The sequence below is a fragment of the Oryx dammah genome, unplaced genomic scaffold, assembly GCF_014754425.2.
Source record: "Oryx dammah isolate SB20612 unplaced genomic scaffold, SCBI_Odam_1.1 HiC_scaffold_13, whole genome shotgun sequence".
Taxonomy (NCBI): domain Eukaryota; kingdom Metazoa; phylum Chordata; class Mammalia; order Artiodactyla; family Bovidae; genus Oryx; species Oryx dammah.
Window position 1 is genome coordinate 939402 of NW_024070197.1, and position 26461 is coordinate 965862.

A 26461-nucleotide genomic window follows, 5' to 3' on the forward strand; every position below is an offset into this window, starting at 1 on the left:
AAACCCCAGGGGACAACCCACATGCAGAGGTGAAAATAAAACCACAGTTGAAACCCAGGGGCAGTGTGGCTACAGAAGAAGATTCAAAACCTTCTGACCAGCTGTACAAGCTGCAGATTAAATCCACACGATCAACTAGGCAGACTCTGTATCTATGACATATATAAAAGGACATTAAGAGTTCCCACAAAAGAAAACACAGTAGCTCTGATAGCTGTGGTCATTAGAGGCAAGAACACACAGGAGGAGGACCAGATTAGAATCTGAGCTGCCCCCACAGCAGGTCCAGAGATCAACAGGGTGTTGGAGGGCATCCTAGGGAGGTAAGGTGGACTGTGATTCCCAGAACTGGAAAGGACTCTGACAGCAGTGACTCAAGAAAAACATTTATTATTCTTATTTTTTGACTGGATGGTCTGCCCATTGATGAAAGTGGAGTGATAAACAACTCCCATTATTATTGTGTTAATGTCAATTTCTCCCCTAATGGCTGTTAGCGTTCACCTTATATATTGAGGTCCTCCAATGTTGGGTGCATCTATATTTACAATTGTTATATATTCTTGAATTGATCCCTTAGTCATTATGTAGTGTCCTCCTTTATCTCTATTTCAGTCTTCAAAGTCTATTTTGTCTGATATGAACATTGCTACTCCAGCTTTCTTTTAATTTCCATTTGTGTGGAATAATTTTTTCCATCCCATCACTTTCAGTCTATATGCATCCCTAGATCTGATTTGTGTCTCATAGACAGTATGTATATGGGTCTTGTTTCCATTCTACCCTGAATCCAGAAAGAATTATAAGGTTTGTATTCGTGGCCATATTCTTCACAATAGACATTATATGTTCAGGTCCCATGGTCTGGGCTAGTGGCTCCATGGTTGTTTTCCTGCACAATCACAAGCAGAGAGTCCAACACATTCACAGCAACAGCCATTCTTCCAGAACATCTGCTGAGGCAAGAGCCACATCTACCATCTTTGTCCTTGTGAACTCCTTTTTCATCATTTACTCACTATCTTCTCTTTTGTCCATTTGGATGAGTCTATTTGCTATTCTGGGCCAGTGGCTGGTAGATACCTCTATATTTTTGTCTTTATGTGTCGCAACAGTCGGCCCCTTTGTGCTTACTTGCAGCAATACTCGTATCACTCGTAATATATTTGCTTCATCTTCTAGGCAAGGAAAACACTTTTTGCTAATTTGACTGTGACCACTTGACTCTGTTCTCTATAGGATTTCAAATTATTTCCCCTTAACTATTAATATTTGGTTGACTAATATTTTTCAGATTCTTGATAAGAAAGCAAATTCCATGTTGATGAGAACAACTAGGTCCTAAAATTCATATTCCTATAGCAGGCCTAATTCTGTGGGTGAATATTTATACAATCAATCTAGCTGTTCTAACTTCATCAAAAAACAAAAAGTTCATGAAACTTGATATAGTATAACAGTAAAATTGAACTTAGGAATTTGGACAAAAATCTCTTACTTAGCAGTTTTTTTGGTGTGTGTGTATATACAGTGGTAAATTATATATGACAAACAATTTGCCATTTTAATTTTCAAATATATAATTCAGTGGCACTAAATACATCTACAATGTTTGGTATCTACTACCACTAAATTTTAAAAAAAATCAAACAAAATGCTAGATGTGTACTCATTAAGCAATTATACCCATTCCCCTCTCTGGCCAACCCCTGGAAACCTCTAGTCCACTTTCAGTCTGTACAATTTGGCTATCCTAGTTATTTCTTATAAGTAAATTTGTATACTATCTTTTTATGTCTGGTTTTAATCATTTAGTACATTTTGGAGGTTCACCATGCTGTGGCATGTATCAGAATTTCATTCCTTTTTGTAACTGGATAAGACTGCACAGTATGAATGAACCAGATTTTTAAATGCCACTCACACGTTACTGTACACTTAAACCGTTTCTGCCTTTTCTCCATCTCGCATAGCACTGCTATGAACACTGCTGCCCACAGACGTGTTTGAGTCCCTGCTTTCAGTTCTTTGGGTGTATACCTAGGAGTGGAATCGCTGAATCCAGTGGCATTTCTGTATTGTTTATGGCGAGCTGTGGAACTGGTTTTCGTATTATTAAACTAGTTCTCACATTGCAGCATTTTATATTCCCATCAGCAATGGGCAATTGTTCCAATTTCTCTACAGCCTCATCAATACTTATTTCCCCCTTTTCCCTGGTAGATGTAGACTGGTATTACAAGGTTTTAATTAGAATTTCCCTAGTGAAGAGTGACGTTGACATATTAAGTAATTTAATCCTGTTTTTCATGATTCTTTTCCTATTTCCCCTCTCTCTTCTGACCTCTCATCAGTGTACAAACATGGACTGATATGTACTTTCCTAACAGGAAAACTCTCTTTTGTCCACTACCTCCTCAAAGTGTTATCTATTTTCTGAGGCTCCCTGGCTCTTCTTCCCCACTGCCCATCCCAATCAGGTTAAATTCCTTCTCTCACAATCTCCCTTCCACTCCCCAAAGTCAGGAAAAGCCATCTTTCTTCCTAGAGTAAACTGCATATTGCATACAGCAAAATCGATCTCCAACAGGATATGGGTACATCCTATTAGGAACAGAGGTAGTATATATTGTGACTTGAGCCTGTCATTTTGGGATTTTCTGCCCCGCTTTCAGCTCAGAAAATAATTTCCTTAACTCCAGTAAGTCTCTTTGAAGGCGCTTCTACTTCAAACCACATTTCTTCCAGGCTTTAAATTCTTTGTAAGTTTCATGCTATACTCTGAATTTCCAAGTAGTCAGAGCTCAGGGCAGAGGATGCTTGCATTCCTGTATGGGCCTGACAGAAAATGGGATGCCAGCAATGAAGAGGTCTCGGAAATCTGCATGGGGCCACGAGGGCGTCTGGAAGAAAACTAAACTGTGCCTGGTCAGGGTGAGACTTCAAAAGGAGGCAGAAATCATTGGAGGATGATCTGGCAATGTTAGACCGACCAGAGTGGGGACACCTCCCCGAACACCTTAGGTATGGCCGGTGGAGACCCCAGAGAGGTTTCACCAAGGAGTTAACAGGGTGGCATATATACATAGTCCCGGGATAGTAAAGAATCCATCGGCAATGCAGGAGACCTGGGTTCGATCCCTGGTTTGGGAAGGTCTCCTGGAAGAAGGCATGGCCACCCACTCCAGTATTCTTGCCTGGAGAAGCTCATGGACAGAGGAGCCTGGTGGGCTACAGTTCATGGGGCCGCAAAGAGTCGGACACACTGCACCCTGGTCGCACAGCACTGCTGAAGCAGGTGGGGGGTCAGGAGGAAATGCGAGGAGCCTGGCTGCCTGCACTGCTGCCTGCATTTAGGCTGCGACGGTGTCCTACTGCCCCACAAGGGGTTCCCTGCTTTCCGAATTCTCTTCAGGTACTTTATAATTCTCTCGTTAAATAACGGGAGAAGTTATACTTCAGCAGAATCCTCTATTGAACCGTACTGCTTTTCCAGACACCCTGACTTTGGGAAAACGTGCAGGTGAGGGAGCTGGAGGAGGACCACGGGCCGCCTACCCCGGCCGCGGCTGGCCTCCCTCAGAAGGCCCGGGGCCCAGGTGCAGGCTGCTCTAGGGCCCTCCCAGCGCTCCACGCCGGGAGTAGGTTCTGGCCCAGTCTGTCCCTGCTCGAGTTCCAAGGCAACCTGGTTAGTTCTCTTCCTCCGGAAACAGACGCGCTTGAAGGTAGGGAAGCCGCCTGTGATCTGAGGTTGCATCCTGCGGAGGGCACCGTCGCCTAGACACAGCGAGGGTGGGAGGGGAGACAGGCTGGAACTTCAGACCCCACGGGGCCCACTGCCCGTGGCCTGACCGTGACTAAGGCGGAGAGCAGGGGGCGCCGGAGCCCAGCGAGACCCCCAGGGGGAGCGGGCACTTCCCTCCCTGGCCCGAGTCTGCGTTCCTTTTCAACCAAGGGCTGAATTCCGACTTTCAGGAGCAGCTGCCAGGCGGCGCCCGCGGAGCCCCGCTAGCTGCGTTGGAGGCATTCCGAGTGGGAGAGCGCGGAGCTGCGGGGACGCGCCGAGGGCCTTCAGACACCGCAGAGGCTCCTCGGTTCTTCACGCTCCTCCCGGGGAGGGTCAGCCTGGAGCCCCGAGAAGGTTTCCCCCGGCGCCTCTGGGCTTCAGGCACGGGCTCTCCCATGACGAAGGTCTGCACCCCTCCCGGCCCCTCACCGAGGGCAAGCCCAGACCGCGGCCGCCGGCTACCAGTCCCCGCGGCTCTCCGGGGGCCGAGTCCACTCCCGCCCCCCGAAGCCCCTGGCAGTCTCAGCTTTTCGCCTATGAAGCCAAATCCCGATCTTTTCCAGGATAGCCCCCCAGGTGGCGCGGCCACACCCGCCGCCAACCCTGATCCTGTCAGATCACGAGCCTGTTTTGCCGTCAGGGGTCGGAGAAGGGTGGGAACGGCTCCCACTCCGGGGAGAGACTCAGGACGTTTCACAAAAGATGCGGGTGGGGTCTCCCCTCAACCGTAGCTCAGACCGTAGCTCCCACGTAGCTCAGACCACCCGGCTCCGCGTAGGGGGTCCAGATGGGAGGTCGAAGCGTCGCCGGCCCCTCACCCGGACAGTTCCGGGGAGAGCCTCCGTCCCGGCCCACAGGGAGACCGCCACCCGGGCCACAGGGCTTTGACACAGCCTCCGGGACTCCGCGATCTCGGGGTGGGCGCCCGCTTCCGTGGCTGGCGGCGCCGGGGGAACTACGTTACCCACAATGCCGGATGTCTGGCCCAAGGCATGTAGCCAATGGGACGAGCGCGTTTCCGCGACCCGAGGATCTGGGCGGGACTTCCGGCGCCTCCTGGGCGGCAGTACGGTGACTGCTCAGTGTACGGCTGCCCTCGGAGACCCTTTGGAGCGTGGACGGAGCCTGGGGGGTGAGCCGAGCGAGGAGCCTCTAGAGGAGAGGTTGTCCCCAACAGCGCAGCGGCGAGTCTGCGGGGCTGCGGCGGTAGATGATAACTGTACACAAGTTCCTTCTCTGTCGCCTGTCACTGAAAACCTCGCTGCTCTCAGACTCCGATGGCGGCCGCCGCGCTGAGGGACCCGCCTCAGGTAAACGCTCGACCTCCGGGCCCTCACCGTCCTCACCCCACCAGACACTAAAGCCCTGAGTGCGGAGCGCCTACTCGCGTGCCCTCAGCCCGGACCCTCGAGTCCAGGATGGGGAAGCGGTCGTGGGTGGGGCCCTGTGTTTTACAGTGTGAGGACGCATGGGAGGGGGTGACAGGCGGAGGGACAGGCTTATGTAAATTCGCGGAGAATCGTTCCCGTTTGGAATGGGAAGGGGAGGAGTTTTCCTCTCGGGACGCTGGAAGCCTTGGAGGGATGTGAATACAAGAGGCACACGGTGTGAGTTAGGCTTTTCAAGTTTTCCAGAAGTTGCTCAGGTTTTGAACAGACTGGAAAGGGGATGAAAACACCGAGGTACAGGGAGGTTGACTCTTTATCCAAGATCACACAGTTGTAAGAGCACTGAGGTCTGAGATAATGAGATACTCATTATGCTCAGAGTTAATGCAGTTTATCTCAGGTCACCTTGCTCCGGGGCTAGACAGTAGAGGGAGGCCTGAGCCTCCTGAGCTTGCCATGGTTACATACCTGTAATGACCTCCCTCTTCCCACAGACTCCCATGAGGACAGAAGTGCTTAGGGACTCTTCAAAGGTGAGCAGAGGATGTTCCAGGCCCTCAATGGCCCTGACCCCACCCTTTGTCTCTGGGATTCTTCCAGTCCATGGAACTGGGCACCCTGAAGAAACCCAAAGCCCACATCTGGTTATCTCTGGGAGACACAATTCAGGACTCCAGGGGAATTACCTGACAAGAGGGTGGATGTCCTAATGCCAGGCTCAGAGTTTAGAGGGTGTCTCCCTGCCCACATGCCTGTAGTTAGTGAGTAGACAGTGATCTTGATACCATGAGAGGAGAGCAGGTACCTGTGGCCCCAAGGCCTGATACTTCCTTCAAGGTGGGGACACGGAAGAGGGTTAGCAGGGGATGGATGTCTGGGTGAAGGAACTTGGAATCCTAGGAGAGAAATTGATCATGGAATGATGTGTCCCCATCATGGCAGGGCTGTGTGACCTTTGAGGACGTGGCCATTTACTTCTCCCAGGAGGAGTGGGGGCTCCTTGATGAAGCTCAGAGACACCTGTACCACAAGGTGATGCTAGAGAACTGGGCACTTGCAGCCTCGACGGGTAAGGCCCTCACCCAGTGTACCGATCTGTGGCGTACTTTCTGTCCCCTGGAGGCAGCTCTGCTCTTTCCATAGTCAGACCATGGGCTCTGCTTACTTCCCCACTTTCTTGGCATATGTGGGGTGGCTGCCAGTACTGAGCTGAGTGCACTGCCCCAAGTAGGTCTAAGTCTGTTGCCCAAGCTTGCAGGTGAGGATCTGGGATGTGGGAATTTGGCACTCAGCCTAAAACAAGGCATCTTACCTTGTTTACCTCACCCTGGCACGATGAATGTCCCAGGTGTCATGACACCTGGTGTCCCAAGTCCTGATTCATTAATTTTAACAATATGCATATAATATTTGACAAAATGTATATATGGTATATAGTTTTTAGTGATGTTATATATGAGGTCCTGATGGATGGAATCACAGCATTCAATTCAGTTCAGTTCTGTCGCTCAGTCATGTCCAACTCTTTGCGACTCCATGAATCGCAGCACGCCAGGCCTCCCTGTCCATCACCAACTCCCGGAGTTCACTCAGACTCATGTCCATCGAGTCCGTGATGCCATCCAGCCATCTCATCCTCAGTCGTCCCCTTCTCCTCCTGCCCCCAATCCTTCCCAGCATCAGGGTCTTTTCCAATGAGTCAACTCTTCACATGAAGTGGCCAAAGTATTGGAGTTTCAGCTTCAGCATCAGTCCTTCCGGTGAACACCCAGGACGGATCTCCTTTAGGATGGACTGGTGGGATCTCCTTTAAGTCCAAGGGAGTCTCAAGAGTCTTCTCCAACACTACAGTTCAAAAGCATCAATTCTTCGATGCTCAGCTTTCTTCATAGTCCAACTCTCACATCCATACATGACTACTGGAAAAACCATAGTCTTGGCTAGACAGATCTTTGTTGGCAAAGTAATATCTGTGCTTTTCAATATACTCTCTAGGTTGGTCATAACTTTCCTTCCAAGGAGTAAGCGTCTTTTAATTTCATGGCTGCAGTCACCATCTGCAGTGATTTTGGAGCCAGTAAAAATAAAGTCTGACACTGTTTACACTGTTTCCCCATCTATTTCCCATGAAGTGACAGGACTGGATGCCATGATCTTCGTTTTCTGAATGTTGAGCTTTAAGCCAACTTTTTCACTCTCCTCTTTCACTTTCATCAGGAGGCTTTTTGGTTCCTCTTCACTTTCTGCCATAAGGGTGGTGTCATCTGCATATCTGAGGTTATTGATATTTCTCCTGCCAATCTCGATTCCAGCTTGTGCTTCTTCCAGCCCAGCGTTTCTCATGATGTACTCTGCATAGAAGTTAAATAAGCAGGGTGACAATATACAGCCTTAACGTACTCCTTTTCCTATTTGGAACCAGTCTGTTGTTCCATGTCCAGTTCGAACTGTTGCTTCCTGACCTGCATATAGGTTTCTCAAGAGCCAAGTCAGGTGGTCTGGTATTCCCATCTCTTGAAGAATTTTCCATGGTTGATTGTGATCCACACAGTCAAAGGCTTTGGCATAGTCAATAAAGCAGAAATAGATGTTTTTCTGGAACTCTTGCTTTTTTCGATGATCCAGCGGATGTTGGCAATTTGATCTCTGATTCCTCTGCCTTTTCTAAAACCAGCTTGAACATCTGGAAGTTCACTGTTCATGTACTGCTGAAGCCTGGCTTGGAGAATTTTGAGCATTATTTTACTAGCATGTGAGATGAGTGCAATTGCGTGGTAGTTTGAGCATTCTTTGGCATTGCCTTTCTTTGGGATTGGAATGAAAACTGACCTTTTCCAGTCTTGTGGCCACGGGTTCTAGTAATGCAACGTGAGGCACCTTTTCTTGCTTGCTTGCTTGCTTGTTGCACCTCTAGTTGCTGCGAGTTGGAGTTACTCTCTGGTTGTGGATGGTCATTTCCTTGTGGCGGCTTCTCTTGTTACGGAGCGGAGGCTCTAGGGAATGTGTGCTTCCGTTGTTGTGGCACATGGGCTCTCCAGTGGTGGCACACGGGCTCAGTGGTTGCCATGCACAGGCTTACTTGCCCAGTGGCATGTGGGGTCTTAGTTCCAAGACCAGGGATTGACCCCACATCCCCTGCATTGCAAGGCAGATTCTTAACCACCAGACCACCAGAGGTCCCTAGCCTGCGACTTTCTCATGTTGTAGTGTTCTTATTTGGCTTTGGTGTAAGGGTGATACTGGCTTTATAAAATGAGTATTGACGTGTTCCCTCCTCGTCAGTGTTTTCTTTTTTTGTTTATTTTTTTGAGCATTGGTATTAAACGTAATGTTTCCACTTTCATTTATAATTTTAAATCCTCTCTTTTTTTTTTAATTACTCTAGGTTTGTCTATTTTATCTTTTAAAAAAAATCTCTTAGTTTTCATCTTTTCTATTGTCTTTCTAGTCTCTATTTTATTTATATCCACTTTAATCTTTATGGTTTCCCTCCTGCTAACACTGAGTTTAGTTTGTTCTTCTTTTTTTAATCGTTGAAGTGTGAAGGTAGGGTTTTTTTAAAAAGGTTTTTCTTAGTGTATGTATCTGTTAAAACCTTCCCTTTTAGAACTACTTTTGCTGGGTCCCATAAGTTTTTATCATACTTTGGTCAGAAAAGAGATTTGATATGATTTTTTTTTCTTAAATTGGTTAAGACTTGTTTTATAGCCTGCTCTATGATCTAATCTGGGGGATTATCCCTGCATTCTTGAGTAGTGTGTATTTTGCTGCTGGTTGATGAAATGTTCTGTATATATCTGTTAGGTCTATTTGATTTATAGTGTTTAAGTCCAGTGTTTCTCTGGTCATGAAGGTTTTCTAAGATATCTAAATGTCATATTATACAGAAAGATAAAAACAAAACATGATGAATACTGTCCTATCATAATCAGCATAATTCACAAATATTTCTTTTCTTTCAGTTTGTTTGCATGAAACAGAGACTAAAGAGACACCTTCTGAGCAAAACCTTTCTCTAGAAGCTTTGTCACAGGTCAGGACTCCAAAGGTAGGTCCATTCACCGAGAATGCTCACCCCTGTGAGAAATGTGTCCCAATCCTGAAAGACATTTTGTACCCTGCTGATCTACCAGGGCAGAAACCATGCTTTCCTAGGGCATCTGCAAACCTACAACAGCTTCAGAAGTATTTCAGTATAGAGAAAAGTGACGTGGATAAGGCAGCATTTGTAAAGAGCTGCATAGTCCAGGTGTCAGGGAATCCCTTCACCTGTAGGAAGGTTGGAATGGACTTACCAGGTACATTGGGTCTCCTCCAGCACCAGATCACTTCCAATGGTAAGAAACCCAACAAAATCACCAAGTTTGGGGAGACTTTTAATGGTAGAAAAAGTCATTACAAGTTGCGTGAATGTGGGAAAGCTACCAGCCACAAACACAATCTTGTTTACCACCCAAGAGTCTCTGCTAGAAAAAGAGTTTATGAGTTTAGCAAATATGGGAAAGCCATGCACTGTAAGTACTCACTTGTTCAGCTCCAGAGAGTCCACACTGGAGAAAGGTCTTATGACTGCAGTGAATGTGGAAAATCTTTTAGGCAACGAGCCACTCTCATTATACACCAGAGAGTTCACACTGGAGAAAGGCCTTATAAATGTGGTGAGTGTGGAAAGTCCTTTAGTCAGTGCTCCAATCTTATTGAACACTGCAGAATTCACAGTGGAGAGAGACCTTTTGAGTGTGAGGAATGTGGGAAAGCCTTTGGGTGCAAATCCAATCTTGTTCGGCACCAGAGAACCCACACTGGAGAAAAGCCTTATGAGTGCAGCGAATGCGGGAAATTCTTTAGACAGAGCTTTACCTTGGTTCAACATCGGAGAATTCACACCACAGCAAGGCCTTATGTTTGTGTCCAGTGTGGGAAATCCTTTAGCCAAAGAGCCACGCTCATTCGACACCAGCGAGTTCACACTACTGAAAGGCCTTATGAGTGTGGGAAATGTGGGAAAGCTTTCGGATCCAAATCCAAACTTGAGCGACACAACAGAAGTCACACTGGAGAAAAGCCTTATGAGTGTGCTGAGTGTGGAAAATCTTTCAGACAGAGCTACAGCCTCGTTGAACACCAGCGTATTCACAGTAGAGCAAGGCCTTTTGAGTGTGGCCAGTGTGGGAAGTCCTTCAGCAGGAGAGCCATCTTCACTAAACACCAGAGAATCCACACTGGAGAAAGGCCTTACGAGTGTGGCGAATGCGGGAAATCCTTTAGTCGAAGCACAAGCCTTATTCAGCACTGCAGCATTCACACTGGAGCCAGGCCTCACGAATGTGGGCAGTGTGGGAAATCCTTCAGGCAAAAGTCTGTTCTCATTCAACACCAGGTAGTTCACACTGGAGAAAGGCCTTACGAATGTGGGCAGTGTGGGAAATCCTTTAGCCAACGTTCCAGCCTCAATCTCCACCGAAAATTTCACTCTGTGGAGCGGCCCCATGAATGCAGGAAATACGGGAAATCCTTTACTCCAAACAGCTAACATTGTTTAGCACCAAGAAATCCACACTTTGAGAAAGACCTTAGACCTGAAGGAATGTGCTCTCTCCTTGTTCATTATAACAGCACCAGACAGCTTTTGTAAGGGAGCCATCTGCCTGAAATTGAACCTCATACTTGCAAGCATCTAATGACTTGAAATTCCCAATGAGTTCCAGGTGTCTGTGAGGCTTACAGGAGCTACATCCCATGTTCTAAATTCCCCAGGGCTGTCATCAGAGTTACATCACTGCCAGTTTCTCTGGTAGAACCCATCTCACCTCTTCCTTGCACAGTATTTCATTGGTCACCCTGATGTGCTGACACGAGGCTGATGTCTGTGTGCCCTAATGTTCCCTGGAGGAAATCTTGAGTAGTATGTGCCCTTACATTTTCCTATTTCAGTCGATTAAGTATGAATCTGACCTTCGAATTCATTGGTTTCACTTGATACTTCTGGTTGGTTTTCCTGACTCCAGGTCACCAGCTTGGAATTGCCCCCTATTGCTCTGGTTTGTGCAGCAATAAAGGTCTTATTGTTTAATCTACCTTTAATCTTGGGGTTGTATTCACTGTGGGGGTTGGTGGAAAACAGAATTGGCCTGTTTGTTTGAAAGAATGGACAGCTTTCATGGGTCCTCAGCTTTATGTGCCTCAGCAGGGACAATATAATGATAGGAGAGTATAATTTTCATTCCAGTTTTAACCTAATTTGAATTCCTCCTCAAGGTCTTTTAGGAACTAAAGCAGTGTTTTGTTTAGTTCCTAAATCTGTGACCTTGAATATATGACCTAATGTGTGACCTGGAAGCTTACATACTGTGTGATCGATAGGTTCCCCCTGGGGCTTCCTAGGTGGCGCAGTGGTGAAGAACCTGCCTGCCATTGCAGGAGACTCAAGAGGTGCAGGTTCGATCCCTGGATTGGGAAGATCCCCTGAAGTAGGAAATGGCAACCCACTCCAGTATTCTTGCCTGGGAAATCCCGTGGACAGAAGAGCCTGGCGGGCTATAGCCCGTGGTGTCACAAAGAGTCAGACACAACTGACTGACTAGGCAACACAGCACATGTAGGTCACCCTGAGGAAGGATCACTTGTTCCAGCAAGCTCCAGGGCCTTTGGGAATGCCATGAATTTGTTTTCATATTCCCAGAGGGTATCCCTTAATGCTCAGCACTGTTGAGGGGAAGCTTTCCACCAGGTTCTACAAAGGAGCCAAATGTCTTGAAGTCCATAATTCTGTGGACTAGTATCCCTCCTCAGACATCAGGATCCAGGTTTCACCCTTAATTGGTACTGAAATTCTGTTGTTGAGTCACTAAATCATGCCCCACTCTTTTGCGACCCCATGGATTGTAGCCTGCCAGGCCCCTCTGCCCATGGGATTTCCCTGGCAAGAGTATTGGGTTTCCCATTTCCCCCTCCAGGGGATCCTCCCGACCCAGGAATTGAACCTAGGTCAATTATGTCTCCTGCATTATCAGACAGATTCTTTACCATTGAGCCACCAGGGAACCCCCTGAAATTCTGGGTGTGATTAATAATCAGTGGAGGAGCCTGCATCAAATTAAATGGAATGTGCCTCTTCTCGTGTGCATCCATAAATCTTCCAGTGACTATGGCTCTGCGGAATCACAGCCCTTCCAGAGCTGTGTATCTCCTGTAGCTGAATTTATTGTTGGCAAAGTAAGCTAAAGGTTTTGTGAATCCCCATTGTCTTTCTGGGCTGGCCACCTCCAGGTCATTGCTGTACAGACAGGGAAATGAGAACAGAGAATGGAGATCCTGTTGTCCAGGGATGTGGCTTTTGTGGTCCATCCAGTGGTCCTGTTGTCCCAGACTGGAACAGCCTCTGTTGCTTGCCAGTATTTCCTGCACTGGTTCAGGGCTACCCTTCTCCAAGAATGGGAAAAAATAGGGTGGAGTTAGTATTGAGTTCGGAGAAGGCAATGGCACCCCACTCCAGTACTCTTGCCTGGAAAATCCCATGGACGGAGGAGCCTGGTAGGTTGCAATCCATGGGGTCGCTGAGAGTCAGGCATGACTGAGCGACTTCCCTTTCACTTTTCACTTTCATGCATTGGAGAAGGAAATGGCAACCGACTCCAGTGTTCTTGCCTGGAGAATCCCAGGGATGGTGAAGCCTGGTGGGCTGCTGTCTATGGAGTTGCACAGAGTCAGACACGACTGAAGCGACTTAGCAGCAGCAGTATTGAGTTGTTAAACCTTCTGGTTTCCAGAAAGAATGGGAAGTCCAGGTGGTTTTTTTTTTTTTTTTTTTTTACTTTTGAACCATTTTTAAAAGAAATTTTATTGAGGCATAGTTGACATACAGTATACATATTTAACGTGTATATTTTGAATTTTTTTGCTATAATATAAAGTCATAAAACCATCAGAATCACGATGATGAACACAACCTTGATTTATCTTTTGTCCTTTTACAATCTCTCATTGTCCTTCCCAAGCCTATAGGAGGCCACTACCTTCAACAATAACTTAGTTTGCATTGTCTAGGATTTATGTTTTTCCATCTATCTGCTAATGTGCAGCTGGGTTGTTTCCAGTTTGGTGGTGTTAGAAATAAAGTTCCAATGAACAAAAGCATACAGTTCTTTTATGAATATGTGTTTTCGTTCTCTTGTGCCAGTACTTCAGAATATGTGAATTGCAAACTGCCAAATTGTGATATAAACTGGTTGGATCCTTCTGTGTTCCCATCAACAGTATATGAGAGCTCCTGTTCTTCCCCATCCTGCCGATACTCAGTATTGTCAGTCTGTTTAATTTCAGCTGTCTTGGTGGGGTGTAATGGCATCTCACTGTAGTTTTTTAACTGTAGTTCTCTGATATTTCATGATGTCAAGCACTTTTTTCCTGTTTATTTGCCACTTGTGTATCTTCTTTAATGACTATTAATACCAGTTGCTTATTTTGAAATGGACGTTGACTGATGTTTTCCTTTTTGTTAATAAATAAAAGACGTGTTGAACAAAGATGTGTTGAAGCTTCATTTACTGTTCCGCAGTGATGTGTCATCTCTACTAAAAGGAAATACTGTTTTTGATGCTATGAGAATGAGAGAGTCAATTCCTAGGCAGATTGATGAGAAGTTCAGGGTCCCCAAGGAGGAAAAAGGGGTCTGGGGCTCTTGAAGTGAAGATTCGATTCAGTTCAGTTCAGTCATTCAGTCATGTCCGACTCTTTGCGACCCCATGAATCGCAGCACACCAGGCCTCCTTGTCCATCCGGAGTTCACTCAGACTCACGTCCATCGAGTCGGTGATGCCATCCAGCCATCTCATCCTCTGTTGTCCCCTTCTCCTCCTGCCCCCAATCCCTCCCAGCATCAGTCTTTTCAATGAGTCAACTCTTCGCATGAGGTGGCCAAAGTACTGGAGTTTCAGCTTTAGCATCATTCCTTCCAAAGAAATCTCAGGGCTGATCTCCTTCATAATGGACTGGTTGGATCTCCTTGCAGTCCATGGGACTCTCAAGAATCTTCTTAAACACCACAGTTCAAAAGCATCAATTCTTCAGCGCTCAGCTTTCTTCACAGTCCAATTCTCACATCCATACATGACTGCAGGAAAAACCATAGCCTTGACTAGACAACCGCAGGAAAAACCATAGCCTTGACTAGATGGACCTTAGTCGGCAAAGTAATGTCTGGAATTCTCAAGGAGAAGTTTTTTTCCTCTGCATTCCTTAGTCTTAGTCAATTACACAACTCAGTTTAAACTCTGTATTAGGGATTATACAACAACAATGTATCGGGCTGGAGGACAGTTTTTCCTTCCTGAAAACCTGACTAATCCTGATATCTTAGAATGTATATTATGGGAGTGGGTCTGAAGGATCTTTCTATTGTTAAATTATAATCTTGTTATCCTAAAATGTAAATTGTGGGAGTAGGTCTGGTAAAATTTTCACAAACGATATATTCTTTTGATTCATTGTAATAATTAAAAGGTATATAACTCCATTGCTAACACTAGCAAGGGGGTACTCTTTCTGCCCCCTTCTGATGTCTATGTCAGAAGCTTTCTCTATTCCTTTTATACTTTAATAAAACTCTATTACACAAAAGCTCTGAGCAATCAAGCCTCGTCTCTGGCCCTGGATTGAATTCTTCTCTTCTGGAGGCCAAGAATCCTGGCGTCTTTTCGTGGGTCAGCAACAACATTTCAAGAATATTTTCTCAAAGTTTTGGTGCTATTTACAGTTAACACTCCCACAATGCTTATACTTTCCAGCATTATCTACCTTCTTAACATATTCTCTCTCACTTTCATAAGTCTATCCATTCAGTCAAATAAAGGTGACCCATTTTGTAGAATTTGCCAGTTTCTCTGGTGTATGTATCCTCATCCTGGCGGATTTCAAGTTGGCAAAAGGATGTCACTAAACACGGATTTGGGAAGAGTGTGCAGTAACACAGTATTGTATTTCTACGGTGCTGATGCAGTGTTCACAAATAACGTCAAGAATATACAGGAGTAAAACAGTAAAATAATTTGGAAGTGACAATTCTTGAGGATTTCTTACATTTACTGTTTAAAATAACTATTGAAGTAACATAATACTCTTCTAATAAATTCTGTATATTTAAAGTGAACGATTTGTGTTCTGATACATGGTTAAGAACGTGAAACTAAGTTTCCTCTGCCTTTTTTAGGCAGCCACATTCATCCTGTCCCGTTGGCCTGGGGAATGAAAGCTGAGGCGCCAGACCTTAGAACAGACCAGGGATCCCAGCCTTGCCGTGGCCTTTGCATGGCTCACTCTTCCCCAGAGGCAGGTTGGGCATCACTGAACCTGTAAATCCCTCATCTGGAGCAGGTGGTGGAGGGGGGCCTGACCAGAGCCCAGTCTGACATTCCAGATCAGGGGGTGGGTGTGTGCTGTGGGAATTGAGGCCTCCTGGGACCCGCCCCAGCTTGTCATCTCAGTTTAATTTTCTAGCGGGAACCCCTCCCCCGACCTCACCTTCCTAGTAATTGCTGTAATTTATTGACAATCCTAGTATTGCTTGTGCCGGAAGCGAGGGGATGGGGGTCTGCTTCCACCGTTCGCACAGAATTAGGACTAAAATCAGAAATGGGGGTGGGGGTGCATTCCTTCTGAGACCAAGGCTTAAGCCGTCGGAGTCACTTACCTGTGACCCCGCGTTGTTCTGGCTCTCTGCACTGGGAAAAAGGCGCCCCACCCAATCCCGCCCACCCCAGCCGGGGCGCAGGGGTGCGTCTTGAATATGTGTGAGAGTCCCTGGCGCTTTGCGCCGCCCAGTCTGCCCGGTGCTGCACCCTCCGCGGGGACAGTCCCCGGAACACTTCCATCTGTCCCCACTTAAACAGGATGTCCAGATTTGGAAATCTACGTCAGCAGGTTTCACGGCGTTCCTGGAAGTCTTAAAAAGTGAAAGTGAAAGTCGATCAGTCTTGCAGGACTCTTTGCGACCCCATGGACTGTAACCTGCCAGACTCCTCTGTCCACGGAATTCTCCAGGCCAGAATCCTGGAGTGGGTAGCCTTTCCCTTCTCCAGGGAATCTTCCCAACCCAGGGATCGAATCCAAGTTTCCGCATTGCAGGCAGATTCTTTGCCAGCTGAGCCACCAGGGAAGCCCAAGAATCCTGGAGTGGGTAGCCTATCCCTTCTCCGGCGGATCTTCCCGACCCAGGAATCGAACAGGGGGTCTCCGACATTGCAGGTGGATTCTTTACCAGCTGAGCTACCGTGATGTCTTGAGAGCGGTCAGTTTCAGGGTTTCACGGTATCCTAACAACTCCGTTGCTTAAACGTTCGCATGACAGGGAAGCGGCAAGGAGGCCGCAGAATTGCCGGGACCCGCCCGCCACCCTTCTATCGCCGCAAAAGTTTCCGTGACGTAGGGGTTCATTCATAAAACGCTGTTATAAACAGAGGCGGCGGCGACTGGTTCTTGCCAACGGCACTGCGAGCGGACCGGCCATGGGCGGAAAGGCAGAGACCGCGCGCCGCCCCCGGGCTCCGCCCCCGCATTCCTCCCGCCTGTCTCCACGTGGCGTCCTCCCGCTTCACCTGCGCCGGCCGGACCGGAACAGTCTCTCTTGATGCCATTCCCTGGCCCTCCCATTCCCCTTGCACCGCGGGCTCTCCAGACCACGCTCAGGAAGGTTGGGCTAGCGGGGCCCGCAGCTTGGGGGTCACTCCTTCACTGGGGAGGCAGGCAGTGCTGGCAGCGCGCGCACTGTGGTCCCAGTGAGAACTGTCCCTTCCTCGCGCCGGCTCTTTCTGAGCGCTTCGGCCCTTGGCTCGGTGGCTCGTGTCCAACGAGAGCCGAGCAAACGCGTGCCAAACGGACTCCTCACTGGAGGCCGGCTCCCCGAGGGGACAGCAGAAGGCGGCCGTCCTCCCTCCGCCGCCCCCCGAGCAGGCAGGAGGGCAGGTGTGTGGAGTTCATTGATAAAAAGCGAGTTCCTTCAGGTGACTCTAGGGGGCTCCTGCGTCAGCGCAGAAGTCGGCAATGCTTATAAACAACCCCTGCGACTGTTATTCGCTCAGTATCCCTGGCTCGAAGGGGCGCCCGATGACTCAGCTGGTAAAGAATCTGCCTGCGGATGCAGGAGACACAGAGAGGACGTTTCCATCCGTGGGTCGGTAAGATGCACTGTAGGAGAAAATGGCAACCCACTCCAGTACTCTTGCCTGGAGCATCCCACGGACAGAGGAGCCTGACCGGCTACACTCTCTGGGGACCGGCACCTGGGGGTGCGGGTGGGGCACGCTAGCAAACCAGAAGAGTGGGGGTCCCCTAGATGAGTGCTGTTACTGGGGATCAGGGCAGTGGACACAGGCAACAGTCATGAGGGGACTTCATCGGGGTTGGAATATCAGTAGGTCACAGGGGAGGGTAAGGGAAGCTTGAGTTGGGGCCACAGCTGCATCGCTCTTGTGTACCTGGTCACCCGGGCGGGGTGCCTACAGCCAGTCTGCGGGAACGCTGAGGCAGAAGAATATTCACCTTAAATAGTTTCTAATACAAACAGACATTACCATATGTAAAATCGACAGCCACTGGGAATTTGCTTTACGACTTAGGGAACTCAAACCTGCGTTCGGTGACAGCCTAGAGGCGTGAGATAGGATGGGAGGAGGGAAGTTCAAGCCAGAGGGGCCATACGTACACCTATGGCTGAGTCATGTTGATGTATGGCAGAAACCAACACAATATTGTAAAGCAATTGTCCTTCAATTAAAAATAAATTTTAAAAGTTTATGTTACAAGGGTCTTAAAAGACTAGACGCAGAAAACACAACAGGGATCTGGCTCGTCGCCTTCCGGAACATTCCATGCCTCGCCTCCTGCCCTAGCGCCTCTGCAGTTCCTCCGCCAGCTCTTCTCCAGACCTCTGGGCCGCAGGGTCCTCTGGAGACACCTTTCTCCCGGAGGGATGCTGAAAAAGAACTACCCAGAAACCTCTGCGCCGTTTGCGAGCGTCAGGCTGATGACGTCAATGAAAGGGGCGTTGCCGGCTCGCATGGTCAGAGGCGGGACTTCCTGCGCCGCCGGAGCGGGATTTTCGTTTTGAGGCTGGTGTGCCCTCCCTCGCTAGGATCTGTAAACGGGGTTTGGGTTGCTATTTCCACTTCCAGGGATCTTCCTGACTCAAGGGTCGAACCCGCGACTCCTGCATTGGTAGGCGGATTCTTTTTTGTCAGGGACATGGTGTAAAAGGGAGAGGAAGTGTCTTCTAGAATCCCTCTGACCCCATGCCGCCACCCCACAGTCCGGAGACCGTTCTGTATGTCTCAGCCACACCCCTTCCCGAGTCTAGGACCTGAGCAACTTCCGCTGCTGTCCTTGGCTTTTATATCAAAGTTCCTCCAACTGGATTGAAAGAACTAGACAACGCGCATGAGATACCTGACGTGTATTCCCGTGTGCAGTGCGCTCCAGGGAGCATCACTCTGGCTCTCTTTTCATGGAGGTGCCTCCTGAGCCCATGTTGATGGCAGAGGCTCGTCCCTGGGGGAATCTGACCCTTGGGCTTCCCTGTCCTGTATCCTCTATAAAGTTAAGGACTGGGATGGGGAAGAACCAGCAGTTATCTGCAGCACTTTGGAGACTGCTGTTCTACTAGGACAGAAAAGGTGCCAGGACAGTCCAGGAGCCCAGAAGGCCAAGGAATTTACCTTTCAGTTTACAGCCAGTGAAACTAGCTTCCCCCTGACAGTCGTGAATCTATCTTCTTGTTTGTGGTTCGGTTATATTTGAAAAGTGAGTCCGTTCAAATGGTCAGGTATGATGGTGTACAGGAATGTGGGTCCTCTTGGACATAAAAACACAAGAGGTCCTGGGTAACTGCATAGCCGTCGCCCTGAGTGCTCTCATCGTAGTCCTGATCACTGTCAGAACTTGTCCTATTTGTTACTTTCCCACCCACTTGACTCCCTTCCTCACTTTGTTTCAGAATCACTCCCAGTCGCTGTCCTGAGAGAGGCTTTCCCTGGTGCCCAACCGCAAGTGGACAGTCACCTCAATCATCTCTCTCTGTTTTCTTGAGTCTGGAACCTTTAGGTCCCTCTGACATGGCTGTTGTTCGGTCACCCAGTCGTGTCTGACCGACCCCACGGACTGCAGCACGCCCGTCTTCCCTGTCTATCATCAACTCCCGGAGCGTGCTCAAACTCATGTCCTTCAAGTCGGTGATGCCATCCAACCATCTCATCCTCTCGTCCCCTTCTCCTCCTGCCTTCAGTCTTTCCCAGCATCTGACATGGTGGTGCCCATTTATTTGCTTGCTTGTTTAGGATATCTTTCCAGTCTCAGAGTGTGAGCACCTGTTGCTGCTCTCTGCTAAGACACAGAGCAGCTGAGCCTGTAAAAGGTGCTCAACAAAAGGTTGAGTGAATGAATGGGTCTCCCACTCCGGTGCTCAGGTCACACTTATAATAGTCTTTCTCCCAGCTATGGCCCACAGGCCTATACTAGCTCTGCCCCTTGCTTGCCGCCACACTTCTCCCCCTTCTGCTCTTCCCTTGCTCACTGCAGTCATTCCTGCCCGGTGTGCAGCTTTTGCTCTTGCATTTCGCTTTGTCTGATCCCGGATCTCTGCAGGGCTGTCTCTCACCCCTCCCTGTGCCTCAGTGTCTCCTCTTAGGATAGTCTTTTCCCAGCAGTTTTCCTTCTGGCTGAGATACCCCTGGCGCGCACCTGCCCATCTTCTGGAAACTCTCTGCCATCTTTTGCTGAATGTTCAAATCTCACATCTTGTGGCCTCTAGTGGAAGCATGGAGTCCTAACCACTGGACCATCAGGGAAGTTCCTGTGGCGACTTACTGGAGCTGCCTGGACCTCAGGCCTCTGCCTGAGACACAGAGTAGATGATGGCCTTCACCTTATGGGCCGAGCGGGGGGATTAGTAAAAGTCACCAAGGACATGGAGCCCTTCACCGGGCCGGCCCGCCCGCATCTGCTGTGTGAACATGTTCTTTTCTCTTTAGTTCTCAGAATCACGGCCCACTGGGAATGAGCATAGTATTAATGGTGACACTGATGCTTGGAGAAATGATGAGATGTTGCGCCTACGGTCACACTGCCAGCAAGTGTCAGACTTCAGACTCTTCACCTGAGCCCCGGATCTCTGGCCCAGAGCAAGGGATCTGCAGTCACTTGAACGTCAGAGGGTGAAGCCCTCAGCCTGGGCAGGCGCTCAGACAGGGTGAGGGCAGCTCAGGTGCTGTCGCCGCCATGGCCATTGTTGGAATTACATCTTGAGCGTTTTTCCCAGAGCACTTACCTCTGCCCCCGACCTCGTGGACCACCACTGTCTGTGTCATGGCCCGTGGCCTCCTTCACCTGAGGCTTTCCTCTCAGCCGCAACTGCTTTATGTCCCAAGGCTGCATCTGCCTCCCCCTTGAACCCAGCCCAGACCTTGGCCATCAGCAGGCCTCGTGATTCAGGCCTGGGTCTCTGCACCTTCACCAGCAACACAGTGACAGGCTTGACCCCACCCAAGTGCACATCACCAGTGTTGCTGTGTTTGACTCTCCAGGCGGTGGTGACCCTCAAGGATGTGGCCGTGACCTTTACTCGGGAGGAGTGGGGACAACTTGACCTGGACCAGAGGACCCTGTTCCGGGAGGTGATGCTGGAGACCTGCGGGCTGCTGGTCTCCCTGGGTACGTGCTCAGCTCTTAGACCTGTGGGCAGCCCAGCCTCCTCCTGGTTTCTGGCTGATCAGAAGGTCACAGGAGTCACCTTTCCTGCTCTGCACAGGCCCTGGAGTTTGCTGGCCCTCCTCCTCCTGCCTGGTCTGTGTGTGTAGCAGGGATCAGAGGGATGGAAGCAGCGTCCCTCTGAACACCAGCCCTCATCCCGGTGCCCAGTACCCTCGGGCATCAGTCTGAGGTCCCTGTTCTTGACTCCTCTGCCGGGAAGCTGACTGACCCAACCTGATGGGGTCATGTGTCCTCACAGCTCAGTTAGCAGGGCTGTTCTCAGAAGGGAGGGGGTGGGTCACACAGATCCTCATGGCATTTGTCATCAGTGCCACAAGGGACCTCCCTGACCAGCACAGTCTCAGCAGAGAGGCCCACTGGTTGGCATGACCCTCACATGTGTCCAGGGTCCCTGGTGGGTTGCGTGGGGGCAGTCCTTGGAGGGCCAGGAAGAGATTTCTCAGGGGGCCGTATATGCTCGGAATCATCAAATGACAGTTCAGACTCTTTGTCCCCTAGCGTGGAATCAAGTGGCGGACACGTGAGTGGCACCACTGACAGGAGGGGACACTTTTGCTTTCCATCCCCACAAAGTGCTGATTGTGTAGAGGTCTTCATGCTAATGGGAGCTGTGCTTCTACTGCTGCAAAAGAACGACTCCTTTGTCCTGGAAGGTGACCCTGCCAATCGGCCACTTTGTGCTCTTCAAACTTCTGAATCAACAGGGAGAGAGTTACTGTGCTGGCTCTGGTGGTTCAGTCTGATACCAGGAGCAAATTGAACTATACTTCCCACTGCTACTTGCACAAAGGAAGTGTGTGTCTGGAATGCAGAGGTCCCTGAAGGTGTCTTATTGTGACCCATGATTAATGTCAATGAAAACTATAACAGCCTAATTTAGACAGGACAACTCATAGCCCAGACCCTTCAGGAATGAAAGATTGGTCACCTACTAGGGAATAAAAAAAGGAATATCTGAAGTGGTACTGAGGACCAAAGGAATTTGGAAGGGGTTGCAGAAGAGATACATACTAATCGTGGTTATACGACCATATAGAAATGAGGATAGTAACCTGTAATGTCATAAGTATTTCTACCTTCTTTTGCCATGAATATGTGTGTGTATTCAATATCTTTTTCTTCCTTCTTTCATCCCCTTATATAACAAAAGTAGTGTTGGGTAGTTCCCTGATAGTTCAGTGGTTAGGATTCTGCATTTTCACTGCAGTGATCCAGGTTCAATCCCTGGTTAGGGAACTAATCCTGTAAGTCACCTAGCACAGCCCCCCCCCCCCAAAAAAAAAGCTGACTTAACATCTCAATATTTATTCACTATATATCATTAAACTGATAGTATTTGCTTCTGTTTTATGCTTTGGTATTTTGGCCACTAGGCACGTGAAATCTTAGCTTCCTGACCATGGATTGAACCCACATCACTGGAAGGTGAAGTCTTCACCACTGGACCACCAGGGAAGTCCCCGTATATCATAGTATTTGGTTATAGGATATCCAGCAAAAGAGTGACCATCGCCCAAGGAATCTGCATCCTTTCTTTAGAAAATGTTAAGTGTATTTTCTGTCATACCTAGGATAGTTGTATCATGTTAGGTGGAAGTATGACCTTGCTGTCTTTATTTGGAGGTTAGGAATGGTTTGAGTTTCTGTGGGTGCCAAATTGACAAGAGGTGGACTTGTGATGATTAATTTGATATTCAACTTGACTAGAGTGTATGACATCTAGATGTTATTCAAACACCAGTCTAGCTTTTGCTATAAAACTTTTTTATGGACTAAGCACCTATATTTTTTATTTATAATTTTTAAATTCATAGATCAAATACATATTCAAAAGGTATGACCTCAACTTAATGGAAGATTGTCCTTTAAGAAAGTAGGGGGGAAGAAAGAAAGTAGAAAAGTAAGGCAAATTAAACAAGACTTGGATTCAGTAGCATGCGGAAAATTTTAGTAAAACTAGACATCTATTTAATATTGAGGTGGAGGTTATAGTCACCATAACGAGGCAATAAAAAGAAATAAAATTACTCCTTGTTAAGGGTAAAATAAAATTGATCTAATTGATCTAGCTGGGCTGGAAGAAGCACAAGCTGGAATCAAGATTGCCAGGAGAAATATCAATCACCTCAGATATGCAGATGACACCACCCTTATGGCAGAAAGTGAAGAACTAAAGAGCCTCTTGATGAAACTGAAAGAGAGTGAAAAGGTTGGCTTAAAGCTCAACATTCAGAAAACGAAGATCATGGCATCTGGTCCCATCACTTGATGGCAAATAGATGGGGAAACAGTGGCTGACTTTATTTTGGGGGCTCCAAAATCACTGCAGATGGTGACTGCAGCCATGAAATTAAAAGACACTTACTCCTTGGAAGAAAAGTTATGACCAACCTAGACAGCATATTCAAAAGCAGAGACATTACTTTGTCAACAAAGGTCTGTCTAGTCAAGGCTATGGTTTTTCCAGTAGTCATGTATGGATGTGAGAGTTGGACTGTGAAGAAAGCTGAGTGCCGAAGAATTGATGCTTTTGAACTGTGGTGTTGGAGAAGACTCTTGAGAGTCCCTTGGACTGCAAGGAAATCCAACCAGTCCATCCTAAAGGAAATCAGTCCTGAGTGTTCATTGGAAGGACTGATGTTGAAGCTGAAACTCTAATACTTTGGCCACCTGATGCAAAGAGCTGACTCATTTGAAAAGACCCTGATGCTGGGAAAGATTGAGGGCAGGAGGAGAAGGGGATGACAGAGGATGAGATGGTTGGATGCCATCACCGACCCAATGGAGATGAGATTGAGTAAACTCTGAGAGCTGGTGATGGACAGGGAGGCCTGGCGTGCTGTGGTTCATGGGGTCAGCAAAGAGTTGGACACGAATGAGTGACTGAAGTGAAAACTGATGTATGGAGAAAATTGTATGGGATCTACCAAAAAAAAAAAATATATATATATATACAGTGGAATACAGAAAGTGAAAGTGAATACTATCCAGCCATCAAAAACGATGAAAAATTTCCATTCACAACAACATGGATAGACTTGGAGAGTGTTATGCTCAGTGAAATATGTCAGACACAGAAAGACAAATTCAGTAGGATGTCACTTATTTGTGGATTTTCTTTTTTTGGCCTTGCTGCATGGCCTCGGGGATCTTCGTTCACCTGGCAGCGTTTGAACCTGTGCCCCCAGCAGTGGCAATGTAACATCTTAACCAAGGTACTGCCAGGAAAGCCCCCAGGATAATTCTTAAGTGAAAAGCTATAGTCTAGAACAGTGTACAAAGTATACCATGTGTTTTGAGCCATGTAGAAGTAAAAATATATAGGGACAGAGATTTAACAGTTTGGAAAGACAGGAATGTAAGTTATCACATTTTCTTATGTTATAGTTTTGAGTTTGTAGAAATGTAAGTGTTTTCTATCATGTTTAAACAGCAATCAAAATAGAATTTAAAAATTCATAACATAAATAGTAAAATTGAAGAAAAAGTGAGAGAGACTGTATGTTATATTGATGGCACATTTAGGACAAAGAAAAGTGGCTTTAAAACCTGGAGGAGGGACTTCCCTGGCAGTCCAGTGGTTAGGACTCTGACTTTCACTGTAGAGGGCATTGGTTTGATCCCTGGTCAGGGAACTTAAGATCCTACATGCCACGTGATGTGGCCAAGAAATAAAAATAAAAACCCTGAGAAATAAACATACACACACTTGAGTACAAATATAACTAGAGGAATCTGAATAAGTTCAGGTGATAGTATCAAAGTCAATATCATTGTGATATCATAACATAGTCTCACTGTTGGGGAAACTGGGTGCAGTACACACAGGAGTTCTGCATATGAATCACCGATTTTCACCATAAATATTTCAATTAGAAAAATCCAAGGCAGGAGGGAATTCCCTCGTGGTCCAGTGATTAGGACTCTGTGCTTTCTTTCGTTTGAATCAACCCCTTTTAAAAATTTATAATTTACTCTAGTCGTGGTGCCTGGGCTTCTCTTGAAGAGCAGGAGCTCTAGGGCATGCAACTCACAGGCTCTAGAGCTCTGGCTTAGTTGTTGTGGCACACAGGCTTAGTTATTCTTCGACATGTGAAATCCTCCCAAACTAGGCATCAAACCTGTGTCCCCTGAATTGGCAGGCGGATCCTGATACACTGCACCACCAGGGAAGTCCTTGAATCAACACCTTTATGTCAACTTTTTTTTAAATCAAATCTGAAAGTCATACTCTTTGATTTTGGATTAAAAGAAGTAACATCTAGATTTATTGTTTTGCAGCTGTATTTTCATTATTCTCATGATAGATGATGTAACTCAAGTTATTCATGATTTTATGGAAGAAAACTCAAGCTTGATAAACATACATGAACCTGTATGGACACGACTCCTGACTGGTGAAAGCAATCATCCCGCTAGCAGGGACTACGGGCAACTGGACATCCGTCAGGATGTGTGACAGGGAATACACAGACGTCCACTCTGCACTGTCAAGCAGGGGCTGTTCTCAGACCTTACTGAACATGTGTGTGAAGTTGTCATTTCTGTTTGGAAGGATCCTCACCAGTTTTGAGCAGTGTTCCTTCCTGGGTTGGGGACTTGGTGGAGGAAGAGTGCAGTGTATCAATCTCATTATTCAGTTTATACTCAAGTGGTTTCTTCAAAATATTCACAGTAAACCTGATTTTTATACTACTACTTAAGGTGGTAGGAAATATAACCAATGTGATGAAAATAAGTTACAAAAGTAGAAAACAAAGCAAAATAAGGTGTTGGGGGCCAGCGTGAGGAGCTCCGCCCATGGCAAAGGTCATGAGGAAGGAGGCTTGGCACACGCAAAGGCGTGATCAAGCCTCAGGAAACCCCCTGTTCCCGAGCATCTACCCCAAAACCAGAGTCTGTTTTATGCTCTCACCTACACCTCTGACTTTACGGGGGGCTCTCCCCCATCACCGTTTCTCTCGGAGAAGGAGTAAACGTGCAGCTCCAAGGCAATAAAAATTCCTGGGCGTGACAAGAGTGTTTCAGCTCGGACTCCTCTGGAGGTTATCTAGCCCGCCTGTATAGGTTCGTCCGGCCACATGTGATTGTTTACAGCCTCCCAACCTGAGAGGCACGAGATGTTTTAGACTTACTAAAGACAAATTCTTTGGGGGAGTTAGAAATTATCAGTATAGTGGGTTGGTTAGGAATTATATTGGTGAAGGGTTTTTCATTTGTTGTGTCAATGATTGCTGCTAATTCCCTGCTCTGGGTGGGACAAGGATGTCTCAGGTCAAATCTCTCTGCTGACAGACTAGCTTGTGTGACAGGACTATCCATACTCCTGCCACTACGCATATGATTGTTTACTACCTCTCAACCACAAACAGCACAGAGAGTTTTGGAGTATTTGAGAGTCTTAATTAGCATAGGGCTTTTTCTTCTCATTGAGTCAATGATTGCTGCCAGGCCTCCATATCCTTAGGCACTTGGGAATATACTAATCAATGTATTTGGAATATAGAAAAGGAAATATAGTAGTTTTTGA

General features: G+C 47.4%; 1 protein-coding gene and 1 non-coding gene across 3 annotated transcripts; both read left to right on the forward strand.

The window, feature by feature from the left end:
- Positions 1 to 4807: 4807 nt before the first annotated feature.
- On the forward strand, positions 4808 to 10962 carry LOC120871800 (zinc finger protein 416-like). 2 transcript variants are annotated; one of them, XM_040251756.1, is made up of 4 exons: positions 4827 to 5097; positions 5670 to 5708; positions 6118 to 6244; positions 9138 to 10962. In XM_040251756.1, the coding sequence occupies exons 1-4, from the start codon at positions 5065 to 5067 to the stop codon at positions 10706 to 10708; spliced, it is 1770 nt and encodes a 589-aa protein (XP_040107690.1). In that variant the 5' UTR covers positions 4827 to 5064; the 3' UTR covers positions 10709 to 10962. The 2 variants fall into 2 exon arrangements, with proteins under 2 accessions (XP_040107691.1, XP_040107690.1); XM_040251757.1 differs by lacking the exon at positions 5670 to 5708 and having other exon boundaries at positions 4808 to 5097.
- An 11133-nt stretch (positions 10963 to 22095) lies between these two features.
- Positions 22096 to 22167, forward strand: TRNAE-UUC. Its single transcript has one exon. It is a non-coding gene; the product is annotated as a tRNA-Glu (tRNA).
- The last annotated feature ends 4294 nt before the right edge of the window (positions 22168 to 26461 follow it).